The sequence below is a fragment of the Drosophila nasuta genome, chromosome 3 (assembly GCF_023558535.2).
Source record: "Drosophila nasuta strain 15112-1781.00 chromosome 3, ASM2355853v1, whole genome shotgun sequence".
In the NCBI taxonomy this organism is placed as follows: domain Eukaryota; kingdom Metazoa; phylum Arthropoda; class Insecta; order Diptera; family Drosophilidae; genus Drosophila; species Drosophila nasuta.
In genome coordinates, this window is record NC_083457.1 from 40,036,022 (window position 1) to 40,056,661 (window position 20,640).

The window sequence follows — 20,640 nt, forward strand, 5'->3', positions numbered from 1 at the left end:
AATTGAAATGTCAGCTAGAGTTGATATTTTTTTTTGCATTTATTGTATATCTTTGGTGAAACATGTAATACTCGATAAACAGTCACTTTCAGATTGATTGATTGATTGATTGAACAGGCAGCGTTGCTAGGCCGTGCTGGTCGTTGGGCCAACCATGTAATCACCGATCAGTACGCGATTCTCCGGCATAATGCCCATCATACCAGCTGTGAAATCAAATGAAAAGAAACAAAAAAAAAGAAAGAAAGAGAAAAAGAAAAGTATGCCGAATTGTTTGTAAACTAAAGCGAGCAAGTAGTCGTTAGTAGTAAATACTGATTATCGAGACAACAACTAGATTCGTCATATCAACTACACACAGATTGTAATGTGGTTGTGTTGTTTGAGGGAATTTCGGGCTAGGGTTCAGTTAGTTAAAAGTAGTCACAAAACTTGCTCAAAATTCAGCTTGAGTACACTCACTCTCACTCACAAACAAACGAATAATTTTTGTTCACAGGGGGGGGAATCATACGATATATCTATATATGCTTTTGTATATGTGTGAGTGTGTGTGTGTGTGAAAGACAGAGACAGAGCGACACACAAATCGAGCGAGAGAGAGAGACAGAGAAAAGGAGTTACAAGGCGAACTTACCAGTTGGATAAGGGAGTCCAAAGCTGGGATAACCCGAATAACCGCGACCAGCGGCATAAGCAGCATACGCAGCTGCTGGAAAACCTGCCAAGAGAAGAAGAGAGAAGAACACATTAAGAAAATTGTATAAAATTAAATTACTGCAATTAAAAGTTAAAGCTAATGCTAATGTCGACTAAGTCTTACCTTCGGGCAATGTCCCCAGACCCCACATGATGTTATCTAAAAATGGCGCATGAGAAACAAAGAGAGAGCACAAAAAAAGAAAGGCATAAAACATAAATCAATTACTAACATTCATAAAGTGCGTTTCAAATTTCAGATATATAAAATGTATATAGCTAAGAAAAGTACTTGTAGTAAAAAAAGAGCATATATAAGTCTCTAAGAATATATAGTTTGAAAGACTATAATTAGTTATATAAGTTCGATATATATGTTGTTATACGTATTATCTGATTTAGTGTACTTAGCGCTCTAATTGTATTGTGTTAAGTGTAACTAAGAAATAAACGATCTGGTTGGATCGTTTATTTCGCTAACTATATATATATTAATTAAGATTATATGGCTAAGACGGCTGTGTTACAAATCGAAAGAGTTATAGAGAGTTAGAGTTAAGATCAGCCAAAGTGTCTTTTGAGTATTCTATTCTTTTTGATAAACAGCCTTTCGTTGAGCTACATTCAGTTTTTTTTGTAGATATGACACAATTCTAAACACGAACACTTATTAAATATGTAGTATATATCATTATGTTATGTTTATATAATCGTTACATGTAGACATTGTTATATTGATTGCTAAACATTTAAAGACTATGACTAAATGTAAGTACTAAGTGTTGAGTTTTTTATTTGTAATTTGTGGTTTGTTCTGCTTCGACAAAGGGAAAAGCGAAGCTAATGCTTTTCTCCTGCTATCGATGCAAACTACACATAGGGTTAATAATAATAAAAAATGGATAAAGAGAGAGAGTTAAACAAATAACTGAAAAGTGCTTACACACACTCACAAATTGGCAATAACTAAATTGGCTAATAAAAAACACTACAACTCAATATGTGGGCATCAAAACGTAAAGAGTTAAAAGCTAATTGAATTTGAATTTAATTTGCTTGTTGAGGAAATTAATTAATTGTTAATTTTGTTGCTTGATCCATTTGCATTTGCATTTTATTTTAGTTTTTTTTTAGATTGTTGCTTGATGCTGTGTGGCCATAGTCAACATCGTCATCAACATCGATTGATTCGTTCATCTTTGGCATCAATTGGCTGGCTGATAATTCTCTGTGTTGCTTAGATTACAAAAGGCCAAAGTACAGGCTAGAAATTTTGGAGCGCTTAATGCGCTTATCGTTAAGTAAGTATAATTATAAGTAAGGTAGAGAGCAAGTAGTAGTTGTATATAATCAATAGCTAAGTTCATGTTTAGTCAAATATTAATGGCTATATGCAAACGTATGATGTAAATGTCACTGTGTGTATATGTGTGTGTGTGTTTGAGTTAAGTAATTAAGTGGCTGGCCTGTTATTCGGGCCATCAACTGTCCACGTTGTAATTTTGTAAAGGCTTCGGCTTCGACTTCAGCCAGTGTCTCTAATTGACATTATCAATTAACCAGTGTCTGGTTTTACTTACAAAATAACGAGCAGACAGCTGCCATTCTCTAATGCTCCCAATTCAAACATTCAACGGCATCTACAAATGCGACTTCAAAATTGTTTTACACACACACACTCTCACGCACACGCATGCATAATGTATGTGTGTGCGTGCGTGTCTGTGTGTGTGTAAGACATTTCTAAGCTCTGTGAGCTTTCAGCTTTTTGTTGCCTACTTAAATGCGCCGCCTTCAACTTAAATGCTAATTCGTTACATTTTGCTAAATATGTTATATATATGTATGCAAGTACTTATTACTTATTATTAGTAATATTAATAATTGTAATTATTATTATGTTTTATTGTTGTTATTGGAGCATCTATTGTTGTTGTTGTTATGAGTTATGCATGAAATATTAATTATTACACAATAAAGGTTAAATGTGACATTTACCTAAAACGCATTTACTTTTCACAATTTCGATAGTAAGTATTTTTCGGATATTCGATACACATACAAAATTTTGGGCTTATTTGCTAAGAATGTTGTTGCACAGTTTGTCTAAGACTTAGAGCATTACGTTCGTTATTACAATGAGAAAACGTTGTTAAGTTTTGCTTGTTCTTTTTAATTTACTACTTAGTTTCATTTGTCTAAGTATTCGATTGCATCGCTTAGTTAATCGATCAATCGAAATGAGCAAAAATATAAATCTAAGCAGCTCTCTAGGATCTGCTCTTAATGTTTAAGCCTAGTTCTTAAACCAAATCTCTTAAGTGCTAGGCAAAAGAAACGAATGCTTCGCTAAATAAATTAGTTAAGTAAATAACGCATACGCCGCGTTGACGCTGATTAGACACAGATTATATGTATGTATGTATATGGTACAAGTACAAGTAAAGTAAAGTACATATGGAGTACATATATATATATAGTACGTTATGTATGCTTTGGCTAGGGAGAATCATACACGTAATCCTATGACCTAAGAGTTAAATTTGGCGAACACGTTTCGCGCTTTGGACTTTGAGACGGAATGAGCAATGTATGTTTGAGATTGTGTGTGTTTGATAGTGTGCGTGTTTGTGTTTTAGTGTTGCAGCTTGACAACTCACTGCGGCCTTGGCGGTCAGATGCCAGGCAACTGATAGAGTGTCGCCGCAGCCGCCGCCGCAGTCGCCGCTCCGGGCATCTCGAGACTTGGTCCGGGAATTGCGAGCAACTCGCTGAGCGGATAATGCGCTGCCGCAAGTGCCGCATTCTGACGCAATTGCGCCTGCTGGGCAGCCGCAGCGGCGGCGGCTGCTGCTGGCGCTCCGGCTGCCGCAGCTGCTGTGAGGGCGCCCAATGTGGGCGTGGCTCTAAGACCACTGCTGACGGCGGCAGCGGCCAGCAAGCGCTTATAGCCCATCACAGCAGCTGCATCGGCATACAGCGAATTAGCTAGCGCCACATTGTTCTGCGTGGCATTGGCAGCTGCGGCATATTGCAGCAGCGCAGGGCCAGCGGCAGCGGCAGCCGGACTCGCGAGGGGCAGCAGGGAGGGAGCGCCGGCAGCAGCGGCCACAGCATGAGCCAGCGATTGCTGTTGCTGCTGTTGATGCTGTTGGTGTTGCTGCTGCTGTTGCTGCTGGGCTGCGGCAACAACAACAGCTTGCTGCTGTTGCTGTTGTTGATTGGCCGCAGCTGCTGCTGCAGCAACGGCAGCAGCCGAAATGTGTGTGGGCAGCGGATAGGGAGTGTAACGGAGCGAGGCTGCTGCGGCGGCGGCGCCGAGCAACTGCTGATGATGATGGTGATGGTGATGTGAGTGTTGTTGTTGCTGTTGTTGTTGTTGTTGTTGGTGGTGGTGGTGTTGTTGTTGTTGATGGTGATGTTGTGATTGCTGTTGCTGCTGCTGTTGTTGTTGTTGCAACGCGTTGGCAGCAGCGGCTAAACTACTGGGCAAGAGGGCAGCGGCGCCAGGTGCCGCAGCCGCAGCAGCAGCTGCAGCGGCCGCTTGATTTGCGTGGCTGCCCCAGACTACCAACTCACCGTAAGCAGAGCGACCGGCCGCACGGGTCTTGGCCAGATTTGCCGGCAGCATTACCTCCTTCGGTTGCGCCTTCTTGCACTCGACCTGTAGAGTGAGGAAGAAGAATGTTTTTTGGATGCAAACGTCTTCGTCTTCGTCATCGTCTGGTTTCGCTTGACTTACCATTTTGTTGTTTATCTCATGGAAATGAATTTCACAAACTTTGTCTACCACATCTTCGCTTTGAAATGTAACGAAGCCAAAACCTGTAAAAAAAAGAAAGTGGAATATAAATGTAAAAAGCGTCGAAACAGTCCGAATGCAGCGAAATTTTGTGGAAAGAGTGGGCAAACAAGTTTAAGAGCTGCAAAAATTGAACGAAATATGCTTTTGTGCGAGCGGCTAAATAATTTACTCAAGTGTCGAGACCGAGACGAACCCAGACAGTCCAACCTCCCCATTGGTTCTTCGCCGTTCCACAACTGACCTCAATATGCGGCAGGGACTCAAGTGCCGGCTGGGCTCGAGTAATTCAAACACTGCCCGCACCCCCCAACTCTCCCGCTCCCCCGCAGTTTACATAGAAAACTTTGCCAGCGTAGCGTTGGAAATAACCCAGTCGAGTGCATAATAAGTTTGTCATGAAGTTTTCCCTCCCAACAAAAAAGAATAAAAAAAAAAATGAATCAACCCCACGACGAGTGCATAGAAATGCTGGATCAGCACGCCACACGTTGGGCGCCAGTTGCCTGACCAATAACATTGCCCAACACTGCACAATTTTTGTTAATTTTTGCGTAAAATTTTCAACTTGATATATTATATGCGGCACTCATAACTTCTTAAGTTGCGAAAAGTGAAGCGCAAACACTTTTCCTCAAATTTTGTAGTTTTAATCGATCTGCATATTAAAACTGTTTATAGCGTGAGGAACAGGGGAAGATATTATTATATAATCATTATATACTTTTCATAGCATATATTATCATCATTAAATCATGATATATTGCGGTCGCATTTGATGAGGATATGATAAATTGGTTTCAATATTTGCAATCCCTCTACGCTTTATTTTAAGACGCTTGTTCAAGTTGATTTTGAATGCCCATCTGGATACGCAGTGAGGGTAAGTAACATAAAGTATAGGTATAGTATAGTAGACCTGAGAAATACTATAAGTATTAGAGCAGTTAAATTGGTTGGACGTAGTTCTAAAAGTTAATGTATTGACAGCATCATTTTAAAACCATGAATTCAAATTTTGCTGCAGATGTTATATAATTTATTTACTAGAATTTTGTGGAGCTCAGCATCATAACATTATTTACTAGAATTTTATAGAATTTAAACGTTATAACATTCTGAATAGTTGCTATAAATTTGATTACCATTGCTTGCTAAATGTTGTTTAAAACCATGAATTCAAATTTTGCAGCAGATGTTATATAATTTATTTACTAGAATTTTCTGAAGCTCAGCATCATAACATTATTTACTAGAATCTTATAGAATTTAAACGTTATAACATTCTGAATAGTTGCTTTAAATTTGAAAACGATTACTTGCTAAATGTTGTAAGTTTTTCAACTTTTCTCGTGCACTTTTAATGCTAATGATAAAGATCTATGCTAGATATAGATAGATTCCAGTTCTAGTAATGCTTGTTTAGTATTGCCTATTAAAGGCAGGCAAACGGCGAATTGCAGTGACAACAAAGACCCAAAAAATTAACTAAAGCGAAAAAAAGGGGGAAAAAAAGAAGCCGAAACTAGGAAAAAAATAAAGGAGAAAGGAATGAAGAGAAGAGTACTGAAAGCATGGAACTAGCGAGGCGGAAGAGGAGGTAGAAAGGGCAGAAGTAGCTGAAAGTGGGATGTGGAAAGAGCAATTCGTAGGAGCTGGGGAAAATGTGTAGAAGGAAGCAACTACTCGAGTTGCGCTCTCAATTTGGCCAAGTGGCGAATGGGCGACGACGAGTTTGCCTTGCCTCCTCCTCCTCCGCCACTGCCTCTGCCTCCCACATCGCATCGCACATCGCGTTCGCCCTTCGCTTTTTGGTCTTATCGAGGTTTTTCAATTAGCGCAATTGTCTGAGATTTGGCCTGGCCAAAAGGGCTGTGCAATTAGCAAGGCCAAGTGCAGACACCTGATTCCACGCCTCCCCTTTGACGCGAACATACACACATACACACATACACATACACATTAACTCTCCCCGCTCTTCCCCTCTTTCTCCACAGCTCTCTTGTTGTCTCGCTATCGCTGGTTGTGTTTGCTTTGGCATGCGGGCGTTGGGCGTAGCTGACAAATTAGTTGAAACAAGTAACAGTAAACACGCAGGCTTATTAGCGACATGTGCCGAGCGAGCAGCAACTTCCGCCCGCCCTCCACTTCCCCCGTCCCCCTCTTGTAGTCCATCGAAAACTTGCAGCTCCTTGAGACAACGTGCGGGCTTCGTTTTGCTCTCTGGTCGCTGCTTGTTTGTGTTTGTTTTAATTATATAAAATTAGCGCACGTTGCAAGTTGCAAGCTGCACGTAGTTGCCACTTTGGTTGCTGTTGCTGTTGCTGTTACTGTTGCTGCAGGAGTTGCCTCTGGCCACTCATAAATCAGCCGAGTGCCGAGCTGCTGGCGACCAAATGAAGCTAGCAATTTCTATATATCTTTTTTTTCGCTTTTTCGGCACTTTGCTTCGCTCTTCCTCTGCAAACCACTTGCACCCACATGTAACTCAATCAAAAATGTATCTGCTAGCTAGCTGGCTAGAGTCAGAGCTGTAGCTGTAGCTACAAATGCGAATGCGGTAAGGCAGAGCATGAAAAATGCCCCAGGCCCGAGTCGCTTTGCTAGTTAATTCTGCGGCTGCTTTGCTGCCATTTTTACCTGTCGAAAATTTCCCGCAGGACGACGACAACGACGCTGCTGGAGCCTTAGCTACAGCTCAAGAGGGAGACGCAGAGAGTGAAGGAGGGGGTAGAGAGCGATGCTTTTGCCAACTGCCAACTGCAGAAATTGCACACTCATGCATGTTATTGCCAAGTAAGGGGCACAGAGATATGGCTCTATATACAGCGCAATATAGACAGCAAGCAGTGTTTGGAACGAAGGAAGGCAGTCAGAAAGGAAGAAAGGAAGGAAGGAAGGAATGGGTGCTAGCCCGCCAGCTGTTATGACTGCGCTGCGCCGGCTTGCCAAAAAAGAAAAATTACAAAATTTTCAATTTTAATATTAGTGGCGGCTGGCGACGCCAACTGCCAAGCAGCAAGAGCTTCTCTCTTCCCTCTCCTTTCCCCTCTTCTTACTTACACCTCCTACACTTGCAACACCTTGACAACTCCCACTCCGAGAGAGACTCGACTCGCAGCGGCTGTTTAGGCGCACGTTGTGCATGTCCTTGGCTTGCCAAATGAAATTCATAGCATAGTTTAGGGCGCTGCTGTCGTCTATCCCATCTATATATACCATATATATATATCGTAGTAGAACTATCTGCAGCGTCGCGTACAGTGGAAATCGCAACAATTCAACATTTAGCAAAGTTTTTTGGCCATGCTGCTAAAGTTAACAATTAATTTCATTTTAAATAACTTTTGCGAAATGTACTTTCGAGAAGGACAAAACGGAAATGAAGGACAACATTGTGCAATATCCACCGAGAGAGAGTCAGAGAACTACGCATAGGATTAGCTGTGTTGCTGATTGTTCTGTGCTTTTCCCCACTCTAATGGCAATTATAAACATTATGAAACTTAAAACACAACAAATAATTGTCGCTGACAATGTTGGAAACTGGACAAATAAATTTAAAATTATGTTGAAGAGAGGGCAGAGAGGAAAAGTTCACTTTGGATATGTCATCCTGGTGCCTTTCAAAGGAGATTCCATATAATGAAAATAAAATATCCAAATAAATTAAACCAAATTACTTAGAAAGTGCTGTCAATACACTTTAGTTAAATAAAGTTATATATAAATTGTATATATAATTGTGTTCATTTTATTTGTACCTTTTATTTCATTATATTGTCAATAAAATGTACATCAAATTTACAAAATTCTTTATGGAAATGTTTGCAATCTCTCACTTAAATTTATGAGCAACAACTATATTGTTTTTTTTGGAAACATTTTGATAACTAATGCCATCCATCTTTTGGATATTTTCTTTCGCGCCAAGCTCAAACAAAATCCCCTTTTCACAATAGCGTGATTTGCATATTTGAAAAGTGTCTATTGCATTTTCATTTCTTGCAATTTTGAAAAGCTGCCTGCACAATTCCCAATGCCAATTTACATTTTCATTTCGTTTGAGCTTAGAGTGTTGCATTTATGCAGGCAACACTGTACCACTTGCAACTGCTGTTGCTGCTTCTATTGCTGCTGTTGTTGTCGCCATTGTTGTTCTGCTTGTTATTGTTATTGCTTTCGTCGTTGTTGTTTTTGTTGTTGCAGATGTTAGTATGCCAGCCTATATTGTTTTATGGCATATTCATATAGTTTTCCTTTTGCAGTAAATCCTTCCAGTTTTCCCTTCCCCATATAGATAAAATGCTTCGCTTACTTTTTCTGTTTTTCAGCTTGTTTTTTGGGCCAACTGCAGCCGTTAGTTGGAAAAACGTCGCTGCAAGTTTCAGTGACCAACCAGGCTGCCATTTCAGTAACTATATCTGTGTATGAGTGTGTGTGTGTGTTGGTGTTGTGTCTGTCCGTCCGTTCGTCTGTTTGTCTGTTTGTCTGTCTTGTTGTCCGTCTGTCGCTGCACACATGATTTATGAATGAGTAACAAACTTGCTGCCGTGTAGCCTGAGCAACCAGCGACGTCTTTGCTCGCCTTTTTTCGCCTTTCTTTATTATAGTTGGTGTCCTCTTTGTATGTGTGTGTGTGTGTGTGTGTGCACACGCTGGCAATTGCCACATGTACGCTGGGAACCTTCTCTCTTGGATCGATAAAATGCAATTACAGGCATATCGCAAGTGACTCTAGGCAGGAGGTAGAACGAACGAACGAAGGGAGGGAGGGGAGGAGCTACTTCGAGCGGCTGTTAGTCCAACTCATGGCAAAAGGTCGTACATCGTCCAACTGTACAAAAAGTCGCTTGGTCGCCATCGCCATCGACATCGCCATCGTCGTGGCAATGAAGGCTACCAGCTACAACTAATACCCTTTGATTAACGACACACATTTTCTATTGACTCGCAACGAAATCGTTGCTTCGTCAAAGGGGGAGAGACAAATGTAGGGGGTGAAGGGCAGTTGCCTATCCTGTGAAGTTGGGCAGTTGGTCTTGACTTGCTGTTGTTGTTGTTCCAGTTTCAGTTGCAGTTGCTGTTGTTGTTGGATGACTGCTAACTAACAACGTCTGCATATTTCATTATATGTACTCTCGATCGACCCAAGCAATTGTAATTTGCAAAATTGACGTGTCCCACCGACACAACTGGCAACTGAAGCCATGTCAATAACAGTAAACGCCTTGCATGTCATATTAATGTGCAAATCACAAAATCGAGGCTAAAGCCTTACAATCAAAGTCTCTCTCTCTCTCTTTCTCCTCACATCGATTCTGCAATCAATTCATTATTCATAATTCAGTAGGAAAACAGCAAAATTCGACAATTTATCAATGAATTGAATTCTAAGCAACGAATTCGACTCTCTGAATGAAATACCTTTTATGTCCTTGCGATTGCATTTATTTTGAGTTATTTTCAGCATTTTATTGATTTCCTTGTTACATTTACAATTTCCGAGATACATTTTGCGGCATTTTGATGTGTTGTGTTCAATCAAAGCTCACAGCGTTGCATTATCGTAATTGACACAGTGCGCAAAAAAGTGGGCAACAAACATTCATTCGCAACGAATTCCATTTTAAATATTTATTGCATTCATTTTGTATGCGGCTACAAGAAATTTGTAATCATTTGAATTAACATTTCTGTCAATTGTGATATTCATTAGCATTCTTTGTGGTGCTTTTAAATGCAAGTAGAGAATAACACAATAAGCAACAGATTTTTCTATTTTGAGTATTTTATAATTATATTTCGATAGGCGCATTCTTTGATTAAAGAATCTTTTATTTTTAAAGATATCTTTTTGGAATTTATACCATATATTGGAATATATTGTAGGCTAAAAAAATACAAAAGATATCTATAGCATATTTGAAAGAGCTTAGTTAAGCTAAGATAGCTTTTAGATTGAAGAATCTTATAATTTTAAAGTCGTTGCTAGTGTCTTCAAATTGCATATTACTCAAAGTTCAAGATTGCAATAGTCGGAACGATATCATGTCAACCGAATGAATAACAAGTTATGATATAAACATAAATATTTTACTGAATAATATTAGGTGGTAACAATCTGTAGTTATCGCTATACCAAATATATTTAGTATTTTTGCGGTATATTAATTCGGTACATTTTAAGAACTGCTTCGGCTAACTATCTGGCATATAGTTTACTTTTTTACTAAGTTATTCTGTTTCAGTAGAAAAGATTCCAATTCCTATTTTTTTGCCTTACTCTCCCGTTCACTTTTTTTCATAAAGTGTTCAATATATATTTAATAAATAAAATATTGTATCGTATTTCAGCACATTAATGAAACACTTAACTTTAATACAAAGCTATTCAAATTCAATCAGCGTGTGTGAATTAAGCTTTCCATCTGGTCTCAAGGTTAAGCACATTGTTAACCTGTTTTATAGGAGCTGCCTATCCTAGCTCTAGGGCTGCTTTTTTAACGTTTATCCTCTTTTCTGGCTTATTTAATTTAAATGCGTATAACTGGGAATTTTTCTTGGCATTTAGACTAAAAACAAAAAAATAAATAAAAATTAATATAATCATTGCCCCAAAGCACGCGGGTTATGTAAGTGTTTTTTGCCGTTTTCCTTTTTGTATGTATGAGCGTGTGATTTTATTTTATTTTTTTTATATTCTCGAATAAATCTACATGCTGGCAATTTCGCAGTTTTATATCTTTTGGCGTAGTATTATCTCTCGCTCTCTGAACAGACTGAACAGTTGTTGCGCTTCGTTGGCTTTTTCCGCTCTCTCATCTTTCAACTGCAGAGCGCATCACATAATTTTTAAATGGGGCGCTGCTTGTTTTTATTGCCATTTGCAAAAGGTCTCGCTGTTCGCACTGTTGGCAATTTCAGACTTCGCCACCGCCGCTGAGCTGAGCTGAGTTGAACTGAGTTGAGTTGGTGTTTTTCATATGACTGCATCATGATGCAGCTTTCAGTACTCCAGCGTCCAATTAAACGAAATGTTCTGTGGGTCGCGCATGCTGCTTATCTCGCGATGAGCTTGGATGGTGGAGAATGAGGATTGGGTTCGCGGCGCCCCGAAGTATGCAACAATTTTTTTTATGGGCCGCATACAAGCAAAAATCATGTTTTCTTATTCCCGTGTGCGTAATTTGCTTGGACAGACCAAGTTAACAATGCCGCTTGTCTGCTTGTCTGTGTCTGTGTGTGTGGGGCAACTATTGATGCATGCCACACACACATACACACTCAAGTGCTCCTCTGTCTGTGTGTGGGCAGCTAATTACTTTTGGACAGCAACATTGTTAGCCAACTGCAGCTGTGTGTGAGTGTATGTTCGGGCTTTAGCTGCGAAATGGGCACATCAATCTTAATGTGCCTTGTCTCAGGTGTAGCACAGACTCTGCTCTCTCTCTCTCTCTCTCTCTCCATCTCGCTCTTTCTTTTGTCACATGTCAATTGGAGCGTTGGACGCAATGCGAATTTCGGCGCGTCATTTAAAACTTTAATAAGCAAAATTGACAACGGACAAGGCGACGCAACGGGTCACAGGATACAGCAGGATATGCTGCAAAGGAGCGCGGGAGAGGTGAGGAGGGAGGGAGGTCTGCAATGAGCAATGGACTCACTCGTGCGCTACACAAGTTCGTGTAGCGGATGTGCGCTGGAGATTTAAGCCTTTTGCCTGGACAGCAGCTGCTGCTGGCCACCCACTCAGAAAGCTACGACCCGCTGAGCCCATCCATCCATTTGTCCGTGTCTATGTGTATGTGTGTGTGTGTCTGGTTATATCCGGTTGCATTGCCAGGTAATCTTTTCGGGTCTCTCTCACTCGCTCTCTCTCATTCTGTGTGTATCAAACTACTTCCCCTCTGGCCTTGTCTGCCTTCTGCATCCTGCCCGCTAACGGTTTAAAACTGTATTAGCTGTTTGTGCGATTGCGAGTGCGAGTGCGAGTGCTCGTATCTATAACGGTATCTGTCATGCATTGACAGCGAGAGAACATTGCGCAAAATGCTCGCACTTCCGGCTTCGTCTTCTGCATCGTTAAAGGCAGGAAACGAAGCTAGCACACAGCATATATATATCGACACAGTGTGTAAGTATTATTATTATTATTATTATAACGAGAATAGTATTATTTCGTTTCAACATTCTTATTGTTGTTCTTTATTGTTATCGCTCCAGTTGTTGTTGTTGTTATGGTTATTGTTAACTCACCTCTGTGCCGATTGGTCTGCTTGTCAAACATCAGCATGGCGTCCTCGATCTGCAAAGAGAAATAACAAACAATTGTTTTGTTAGTCAACTGGAAGAATACTCGTTTTCTCTCTTTCTCTTTCACTCTTCTATTTCTTTCTCTTGCGAGTTTTCAATGCGCTCAACTCAATTAATGGACGAATAAAAGCACTGAGCAGACAAAACTGTTGCTAATTGCAAAAATGAGCGACCAGCACACGCAAACAATGGCCATCACACACACACACACTCTCTCACACACACACATATACATACACAGTTTGAAACACGCGCGGAGTGAGTGGAAAGTTTTTCGGCCATTATGAGGCAAAAAGGCAACTTATAATGATAGTTGACTGTCAAACAGCGGCCAAACTATGCAACTAACTAAACGACGACGACGACTTTCGAGTTGGCTCATTATCGGTCTTGGCCATGGCCAACTGCCTTGGCGCCAAATGAAGTAAGTTGCGTCAGAGTGACTTCGTTTCATTTCACTGCGATAATTGATAGGTTTTCATCATTAAATTTCTGCGGCAAACTTGGATTAATTTGATGTTAATCGTCGCACAACTCATCAGCCAAATCGATTGACCTAACTTCAAAGCAATCTAAAAAAGGAAAGTAAGTTCTTAGTGCAGCTGACAAGCTGCCTTAACGATCATTATGAAATTAACTTGTAATGCTTGAAAGAAGGAGTTTTGTGATGTAATATTTAGCTAACCGTGTGTTAGTATTGATATTGGATTCTTGTGGAATCAAGAAGAATTTCTTAGTGAAATAAGAGCCGACTGAGTTTTAATTTTTTTTGTAAGATTAAGATACTGGAAATGTTGAGTTCCTAAAGTTTCCTTACAAAATATTCAGAATATTAATTTCATTATTATTCAAAGTTTAGAATTATATTCTATGGCTCTAAAAGTATAAGCAAGGTAGCTAAGAAGTTTAGTCTGAATTATTGCTCAATGTAAATTAATTTTGTTAAAGGAAAGTTTCTTCAAACAATAGCTCAATATGACAAATATTAAAAGTGGAATAAGAATAGAATAAAAGAATAGAATTACATTTACTATATGAAATGTATTTAAAAGAAAGATATATGTATATAAATTCAATCTATTTTTTCATCAACAATTTTTACTATAAGCTAGTTGATTAATTTTGCCACAAGTTGCAAAAGGAGACAAGTCCATTGAGCTGTGAGCAAGTGCAAATTACTCAAGCAAGTTTACTCAAGAATCTTTTGTATCGAATGCTGATTAAATTAAGAGCACTTCTCGTCGGTTGTCGTCACAAGTGTTCGGTCAGCTGTTTGAGCATTTCATTATCCCTTTTATGAAATGCATATACTTAGTCATAGTTTACTTTTCTTTTATTTCTGTGTGTTTTTTGCTTAATTTTGCAGTTTCTTTGTGCATGTGTTTAACTTGGTGATGGCGTTGTGCATGATGTCGATGATGATGACGATGGGGCTTTCATCTTGGGCTGCCATTCAATATTTTAATATGACAACTTTTCGCTTTGGCCCTGACGCTAATTGCACTTTGCCTGTCAAAGTTGTGAGCGAACATTAATGAGCTGCCTGCAGCCTGGCTACCCATTTATTCTCGCTCCTTGTCTTGCTCCTTGCCTCGACTGTATTGGTAACCTGCATTCTGTGGCCTGACTGCCTGACTGCCTGTTGCCTGCTGCTGATGCGATCCTGTTCTGTGCTCTGTCCTCTTCTCTGCTTATGGCCATTGATTAAGTTTAATCAATGGGCTTAAGGCAACTTCTGTGCATTGTAATTAAAGTGCAGCAACTACAACGCACAACGACAACGCCAACGAGATGGCGACGACGACAGCGCGATGGCGATAACAACAGCCTTATAAAAATTAATTAAGCCTCATGCCACAGCTCGAGTTCGAGTTGTTGCTGCTGTTGTTGTTGTTGGTTCGCAGCTCTTTAAGTGCAAGTACAACATTGTTTTTCAATTAACAATCAACAACAATGCCGCAACAATGCGAATACACAATGTGCAGCTGCAACTGCAACTGCAACTGCCACAGCGACTGAAGGTTGCAACAGCGCCGCGTCAAATGAGACAAAAATTACCTGCCGCAAAATGTTGCAACGCTCGGCACAAAACTGCACCTGTAATTGCAATTGTTGTTGTTCATTAAGCTGCGCCAATAGTTGCATCAGCAACAGCTTGCCTCATGCCACAGCCACGCCCCTGCCACGCCTTCTCTCACTCTGTCATAATTAAGCGCTGCGTTGGCTCATTACGCTGCTGTTGCTGCTGCTGTGGCTGGGGCGAAACCGCAAACTTTAATTCTATTAGCAAACGTTAAATGTGCTTGCCCCCAAAAAGTGGGCGTGGCATGAGCTGTGGAGGGAGGCACTAACAAGCATGCGCTGCGTAATTTTATTTAAATCTGAATTCATTAATTCGTCATAATCCCCCAATCATTGCGCCGCCTGCGATGAGAACTTCAAAAAGCCATCAACTACAGACGTTGCTCTGTTGCTCTTCTGGTTGCCGCTTGCCGCTTGGCGAGTTGCCTCCACTGTTGCTGCTGCTGCTGCTGCTGCCACAGTTAGTGGCAGCCATTCATTTGGCTCATTTTGTGTACAAAAATGCTGCGCCCGCTGGAAACGCCGACGCTTCATTATCGTAATCGTTATATAAAACAGCGGGTAGACTACGACGACGACGACGACGATGGCGACAAAGACAGACACTTCTCGCAGTCTGTGTGTGTGTGAGAGTGTCTCCTTGTCTCTCTGTGTGTGTTTTTATGCGTTCTGTGGCACATAATGTGGCTGTGTCCTAGACGAAGTCGCTGCTGCTGCTGCTTCTGTTGCTGCTGCTGTGCCTGACATTAATGAATGTTGCCGAGCAGAAGAAAGAAAAGTAAAAGAAAGAATACAACAGCAAAAAAAAAAGAACTGCTGCGGGTGATTTTTATTTATGCGCCATACATGAGAGATGCGCTGGCGAATGCCGAAAATAAAAATGAAGAAAAATACAACCTCAAAGCAGCCATCGACAAGCGACGACGACGACCGATAATAAATTGCTCACACATGTGTGTGTGTGTGTGTGTGTGTGTGTGTGCGCGGCACGTCTGCAGCATGTGTCTCTAAAATCACTTACACCGCAATTTCAACAACAAATTGCAATACAACAAACTTGCTATTTGCCTGCTTCAACTATTACAGTTTATAGTTTGCTTTAAGAAATGTTGTGGAAAGGTGAACTGAGCTCAATCAATTGATGAGGCCAAAGTTTGCTATTAGTATATTTATTAAATTGTTTATGTGGCCGAAATATTTTCTATATTTGCTCTTCTAATTTTAATTAAACATTTAAAAAAAAAACACAATAAATTTATTGTCCTAATAAATATTTGAATTCTAAACAACTGTTTTCTATATTTGAAAGAATATTGCTTATTTATTTATTGCTCTATTTATTTGCTTATAGGCTTTTGTCAGTGAACATTTAAATAAACATAAAATAATTATACCCCTTAATAATTATAAAAAAAATGAGCGACCAAACGATAAACTTGCCTTCATTTGAAATGCTTCCAAATACTTGTAGAAAGAGAAATAATTATGAAGCTTCTGTTAGTTGTGTTTCTACTTTACTTTACTATTTCAATTAATGTTCAGCAATAATTTGTGTGACTTCAAAAACAACAAAACTGTATTACCCTTTATTTTTTTCAAGGCCACATAGCGGTATCATGAATACTAAACAGTTTTCTAGATATGCTTTAAACATAGTATTCACCTTACAATTGGACCCAAAAATGTTAAATTTACATATTCATCTACTCTGAAAAACGTACTTAGCTTTGCTTAGTTACATTCATTACAAGTCTTGCCTCAAAAAAAGAACCTTTTAAAATGCCGTGAAATCGCGACGAAATTGATTTCATTAAACCTTTCTGCTGTTGGTTGCTGTTGCCTGTTGCAACAGTCGTTAAATCATCAACATTTGACCGCTCCAAACGAATGCCGAATGTCGCCTGAAAAGTTCTAACTGGATAATTTGCAGTAATTCATCTTTCTGGCTGCCCTTTTTCCTGCTCCTTCTATACATTCCCGGAGAGTTTTTTTGCGCTCTCTTGATTGCGAGCATTGCTACGATTTCCCAGGGATTTTAGGCGTATTGAGAAACAAGAAAAGTCTGAACATTTTAAAGCTGTCGTCGCATTTAATGAAAGCTAGACGCTGGTTTCACTGGCCACTTCACAGTGGAGTGGAGTGTACTTACACTGCACTACACTTACTTATTTTCATTTAGACTTTTTTTTTTTGGTGTGTTGGCTCTGGATGAAAAAGCAAAGAAAAAAGTGCGAGAGGAGGCGGTAGATGAAATGAACTTTTTGGTAGCTGGACGTGCGAGTTGTCTAAGTGCTGAAGCGGGAGAGGGGAAGGGTAAGGGGAAGGGAAGAGCAAAGGCAATGGAACATCTTTCAAAAACTTTGCGAGGCGACAGCAAAAAAACAGCAGCAGTAGCTAAACGAGTATATGCCACATATATCTGGCATATACTATGTATGTATGTAATATATACTGTATGTGTGTGTGTATGTAAGCACATGACTGCGTGCGGTTGAAATATAGATAAACTTTTTTAAGCTCGTATTTATTACATATTTGGCTGTAAGTAGAATTTAAGTTGCTTTTTGCTTCGCAGCCGCCCGGGGCCAACGCGACGTATGAGTAATGCGCGCACACACACACGCACACATAGATACTTACATTTATATAAGTGGAGTGAAGTCGCTGTGAGACTCGCAGTGCACTCAAGCGAAATGTTTGTGACAAATTTGCAATCAAAAACGCATCAATTGGCAGAGCAACAACAACAACAAGAACAACAACAGCAGCAGCAACAACAACAACGACGACGACGACGGCATTAATGAGCGGAGTCAGCATGGCACAGCGGGTGATTTATACATTTGTATATATGTATGTACTAAGTACGACTGCGAGTGTATTTCAATTAAAAAAGGATTCAGATTTGTAATCCGCAACATTGGTTTTGTTGCGTCCGTTGCGGACCCACAACATTAGCATCACGAATGAAACGCAAGTATGAATATTAAATTGTGTATGGAGATTTGAGCAATTAAGTGCAACAGAGACAGCAATACCAGACAGAGAACGAGAGAGAGAGAGAGAGAGAGAGAGAGAGAGAGGGAGAAGAACTTGCACTGAATGGCAAATGGCAATGATGGAAAAGCTTTTGCATAGTTTATGCCCTTGGCTTAGTAGATCAACTATTAATGGAAGAAAGAGTGAAATTTTATGGCAAGCAAATCGAGGTAAAGAGCAAGCGAGAGGTCACAACAGCTGCCCTTAGCTTACCAAAGGTCACAGCACACACAACACAACACAAAGCGAGCACAAACAATATTTACATATGAATGTGTGTATGTGCTTGTGTATGTGTTTGTGTGCTTGTTGTGTTTGTGTACAGCTTGTCACGGAAATGAAGTAGAGTTTTTAATGCGGTTGGTTGATTTGGGTTCTCAATTGAATATGAAGATGATATAAGCAGTTGCTGCGTTGCCAACCACAGTTGTTTGATTTCGCATATGGAGAAAAAAACCAATCCCCTCAGTTATTATTTATAACTTGGAAAGTTCCCTCGTAGCAGCAACCACAGCAATGTTGACAGTTTTCATTGCTTACCACACATGTTTGCAGCTTGTCACTGCTGTTTGTGGGATGCGTCTATGTGACTTTCATAGCAGGGAATTGCTGTTCTTCTGTTCGATCCACAACATTCTTTGCAATTCCCATAGTATTGAGTAGCTATTTTCTAGTCGATTCTCAATGTTACATTTCACCTTTTTGTTTGCTTCTCAAATCAGTAAGTAACTGCCCATCGAGGCGATTTTCAATGTTGCGTTTAACCTATTTTAAATAGAGCAGCTCTTTTCTGCGATTCTTATATCAGTAACTGTACCTGATGTTCTAGACGATTCTTCATGTGACTGTTTGGAAACAAAATGTAATCAGTGTCACACTTAGCTGAAGTTCTCATAGAAGTTTCTGGCTGCTCTTCTAGTCGATTCTCAATGATTTGACTGGTATTTTAGTCGATTCTCAATGTTGTGATTAAGCATTTGAAAAGACTATCACTACGGCTGTTCTCAGAGTAGCCTTCTCCGTGTTACGTTAAGAAACTGTTTTTTTTAAAAGACAATGAAATCATTGCGGCACTTCATTGCGATTCTCATACAAGTGTTTAGCTGCTCTTCCATTCGATTCTTAATGTTAGTAAAGTTTCTCCATTTTGAGAGCACTGTTTGTCTACTCTTCTACTCTATTAACAATGTTATGAATAATCCTTATTTCTTATCCTTTTTGTAAGTGCGGAGTGACGCCTCTCTGCAATTCTCGGCGTTGCGTTTAACCTTCCTATCAGTTACCTTACTAATAGCCTCAGCTAAGCTTTAATAGCAATTGATAATGCTGCTTAAAATAACTTTTGGGTGGCAACAACTCAGTTGCCAACTGTGTGTTTTTTTTCGGGTCGATTTCACGTTTTGCCTGATTTGCACATTATTTTCCATCATCTGCGTGCTTGGCCATACAAATCTTAGGGATAAGTTAGCAATTCCGGGGGTAATGGCCTGCTATTATTGAGCTGTCCATTACATGTATTTTATACTAATGAAAAGAGCTCTCCACTGTAAAGCCTACAACTTGTCATCACTTTTAATGAGATGGCCACAAGAAGCACCAACAACAGAAAAGAAAAAAAAGGAAAGTTTTGCCACCTTTTCTGCAACGTTTGCTGAAAAGATTCTTAAGCTTTTGCATGGCTACACGCAAAGTCCACACAGATTCGCGTTAGCTACTAAAATTTAATTAATATCGATTTCGGATTTGAAAAGGTTCACTCCCTTCTCCCCCTCCCAACTGCGTTTGCTTTCTCTTGGGGGTCGGGCTTTTGTGCGCCCACACACACACACACGCACACATATTGGGGCAGATTTTGTGGCAGGCCAACAACTTGAGCGGGTTATATACAAAAAATGAAGACGAGCGCACAAAAAGCGACCCCGAGGAGGAACGAGAAGGGGAGATGGAAGATGGGAGACGGGTTCATACAAAGATGTTACAGCTTAGGCAAGAACTTGCATGCCTCGGCAGTGAAAAACTTTTAATCTTTGCGAGCATAAGTAAGATATATGTACTTTGTGGAGTGCGATTCCACATGAGATCTCACTAAGAGTAAGTCTACATAAAGTACATGTGTATGCGTGTGTGTGTGTGTTTTTGATTCAAACGAAAGCAGCTGCTCAATATTTCGCAAGGACTAGGACTTGGACTTGCGAGTGGAATTGAGATTTCTAATGGGATTGGTTTTTCCGACTGGTTCACAACTCCCGGACAGCCGTCTAAACTTGTCCGACATCCAACGTTATGTGTGTATAGGTATATGAAAACAACTTGCTGAACAATTTTCGTTAATTAAAATATTTTCAATGTGTAGTTATATGCTTTGCTAGGGCTGCTGGTCTGGTTAGGTTTGGCTTGGTTCGGTTCGGTTTGGTCTACGTTTGGCCCCCAGGTCCTGCTCGGCCTGCTAAGGATGCTCGAATTACAAAGCAAATTATAATTTCATGAAAGTTAAACGAGCAACTCTCTGCCCAGCACAGCAGAGCTCTCTCGCTGTTGGGGGTCACGAGCTCGAACCTCGAAGCTGAAAGCTGAAAGCTGGAGATGGAAGCGCGTGGGCGAAACTGTTCTCTGAATGCGCACTTGAGTGCAAAGGTGGCACCGGGTCGCACCGCTGTGCCCGAGATTGTGAATTAAACATGCTGAGATAGCAAGAGAGAAAG

At 40.2% G+C, this 20,640-nt stretch overlaps 1 protein-coding gene across 8 annotated transcripts in view; it reads right to left on the reverse strand.

The window, feature by feature from the left end:
* Positions 1 to 20,640, reverse strand: part of LOC132793845 (RNA-binding protein Musashi homolog Rbp6) — a 226,160-nt gene that overhangs the window by 17,009 nt on the left and 188,511 nt on the right. For 6 of the 8 annotated variants that reach the window (XR_009633154.1, XR_009633153.1, XM_060803955.1 and 3 more), the window contains 5 exons: positions 12,761 to 12,809; positions 4,442 to 4,524; positions 4,279 to 4,363; positions 824 to 859; positions 638 to 721 (listed from right to left, as the gene is read on the reverse strand). Coding sequence is in view for 6 of the 8 variants with exons in the window: in XM_060803955.1 (XP_060659938.1) it covers positions 638 to 721; positions 824 to 859; positions 4,279 to 4,363; positions 4,442 to 4,524; positions 12,761 to 12,809 (337 nt within the window). In the remaining 2 variants the exon portion in view is untranslated. Of the gene's footprint in view, positions 1 to 44; positions 207 to 637; positions 722 to 823; positions 860 to 3,138; positions 4,364 to 4,441; positions 4,525 to 12,760; positions 12,810 to 20,640 lie in introns of those variants that run through there. The other 2 variants (XM_060803957.1, XM_060803953.1) reach the window with 2 other exon arrangements.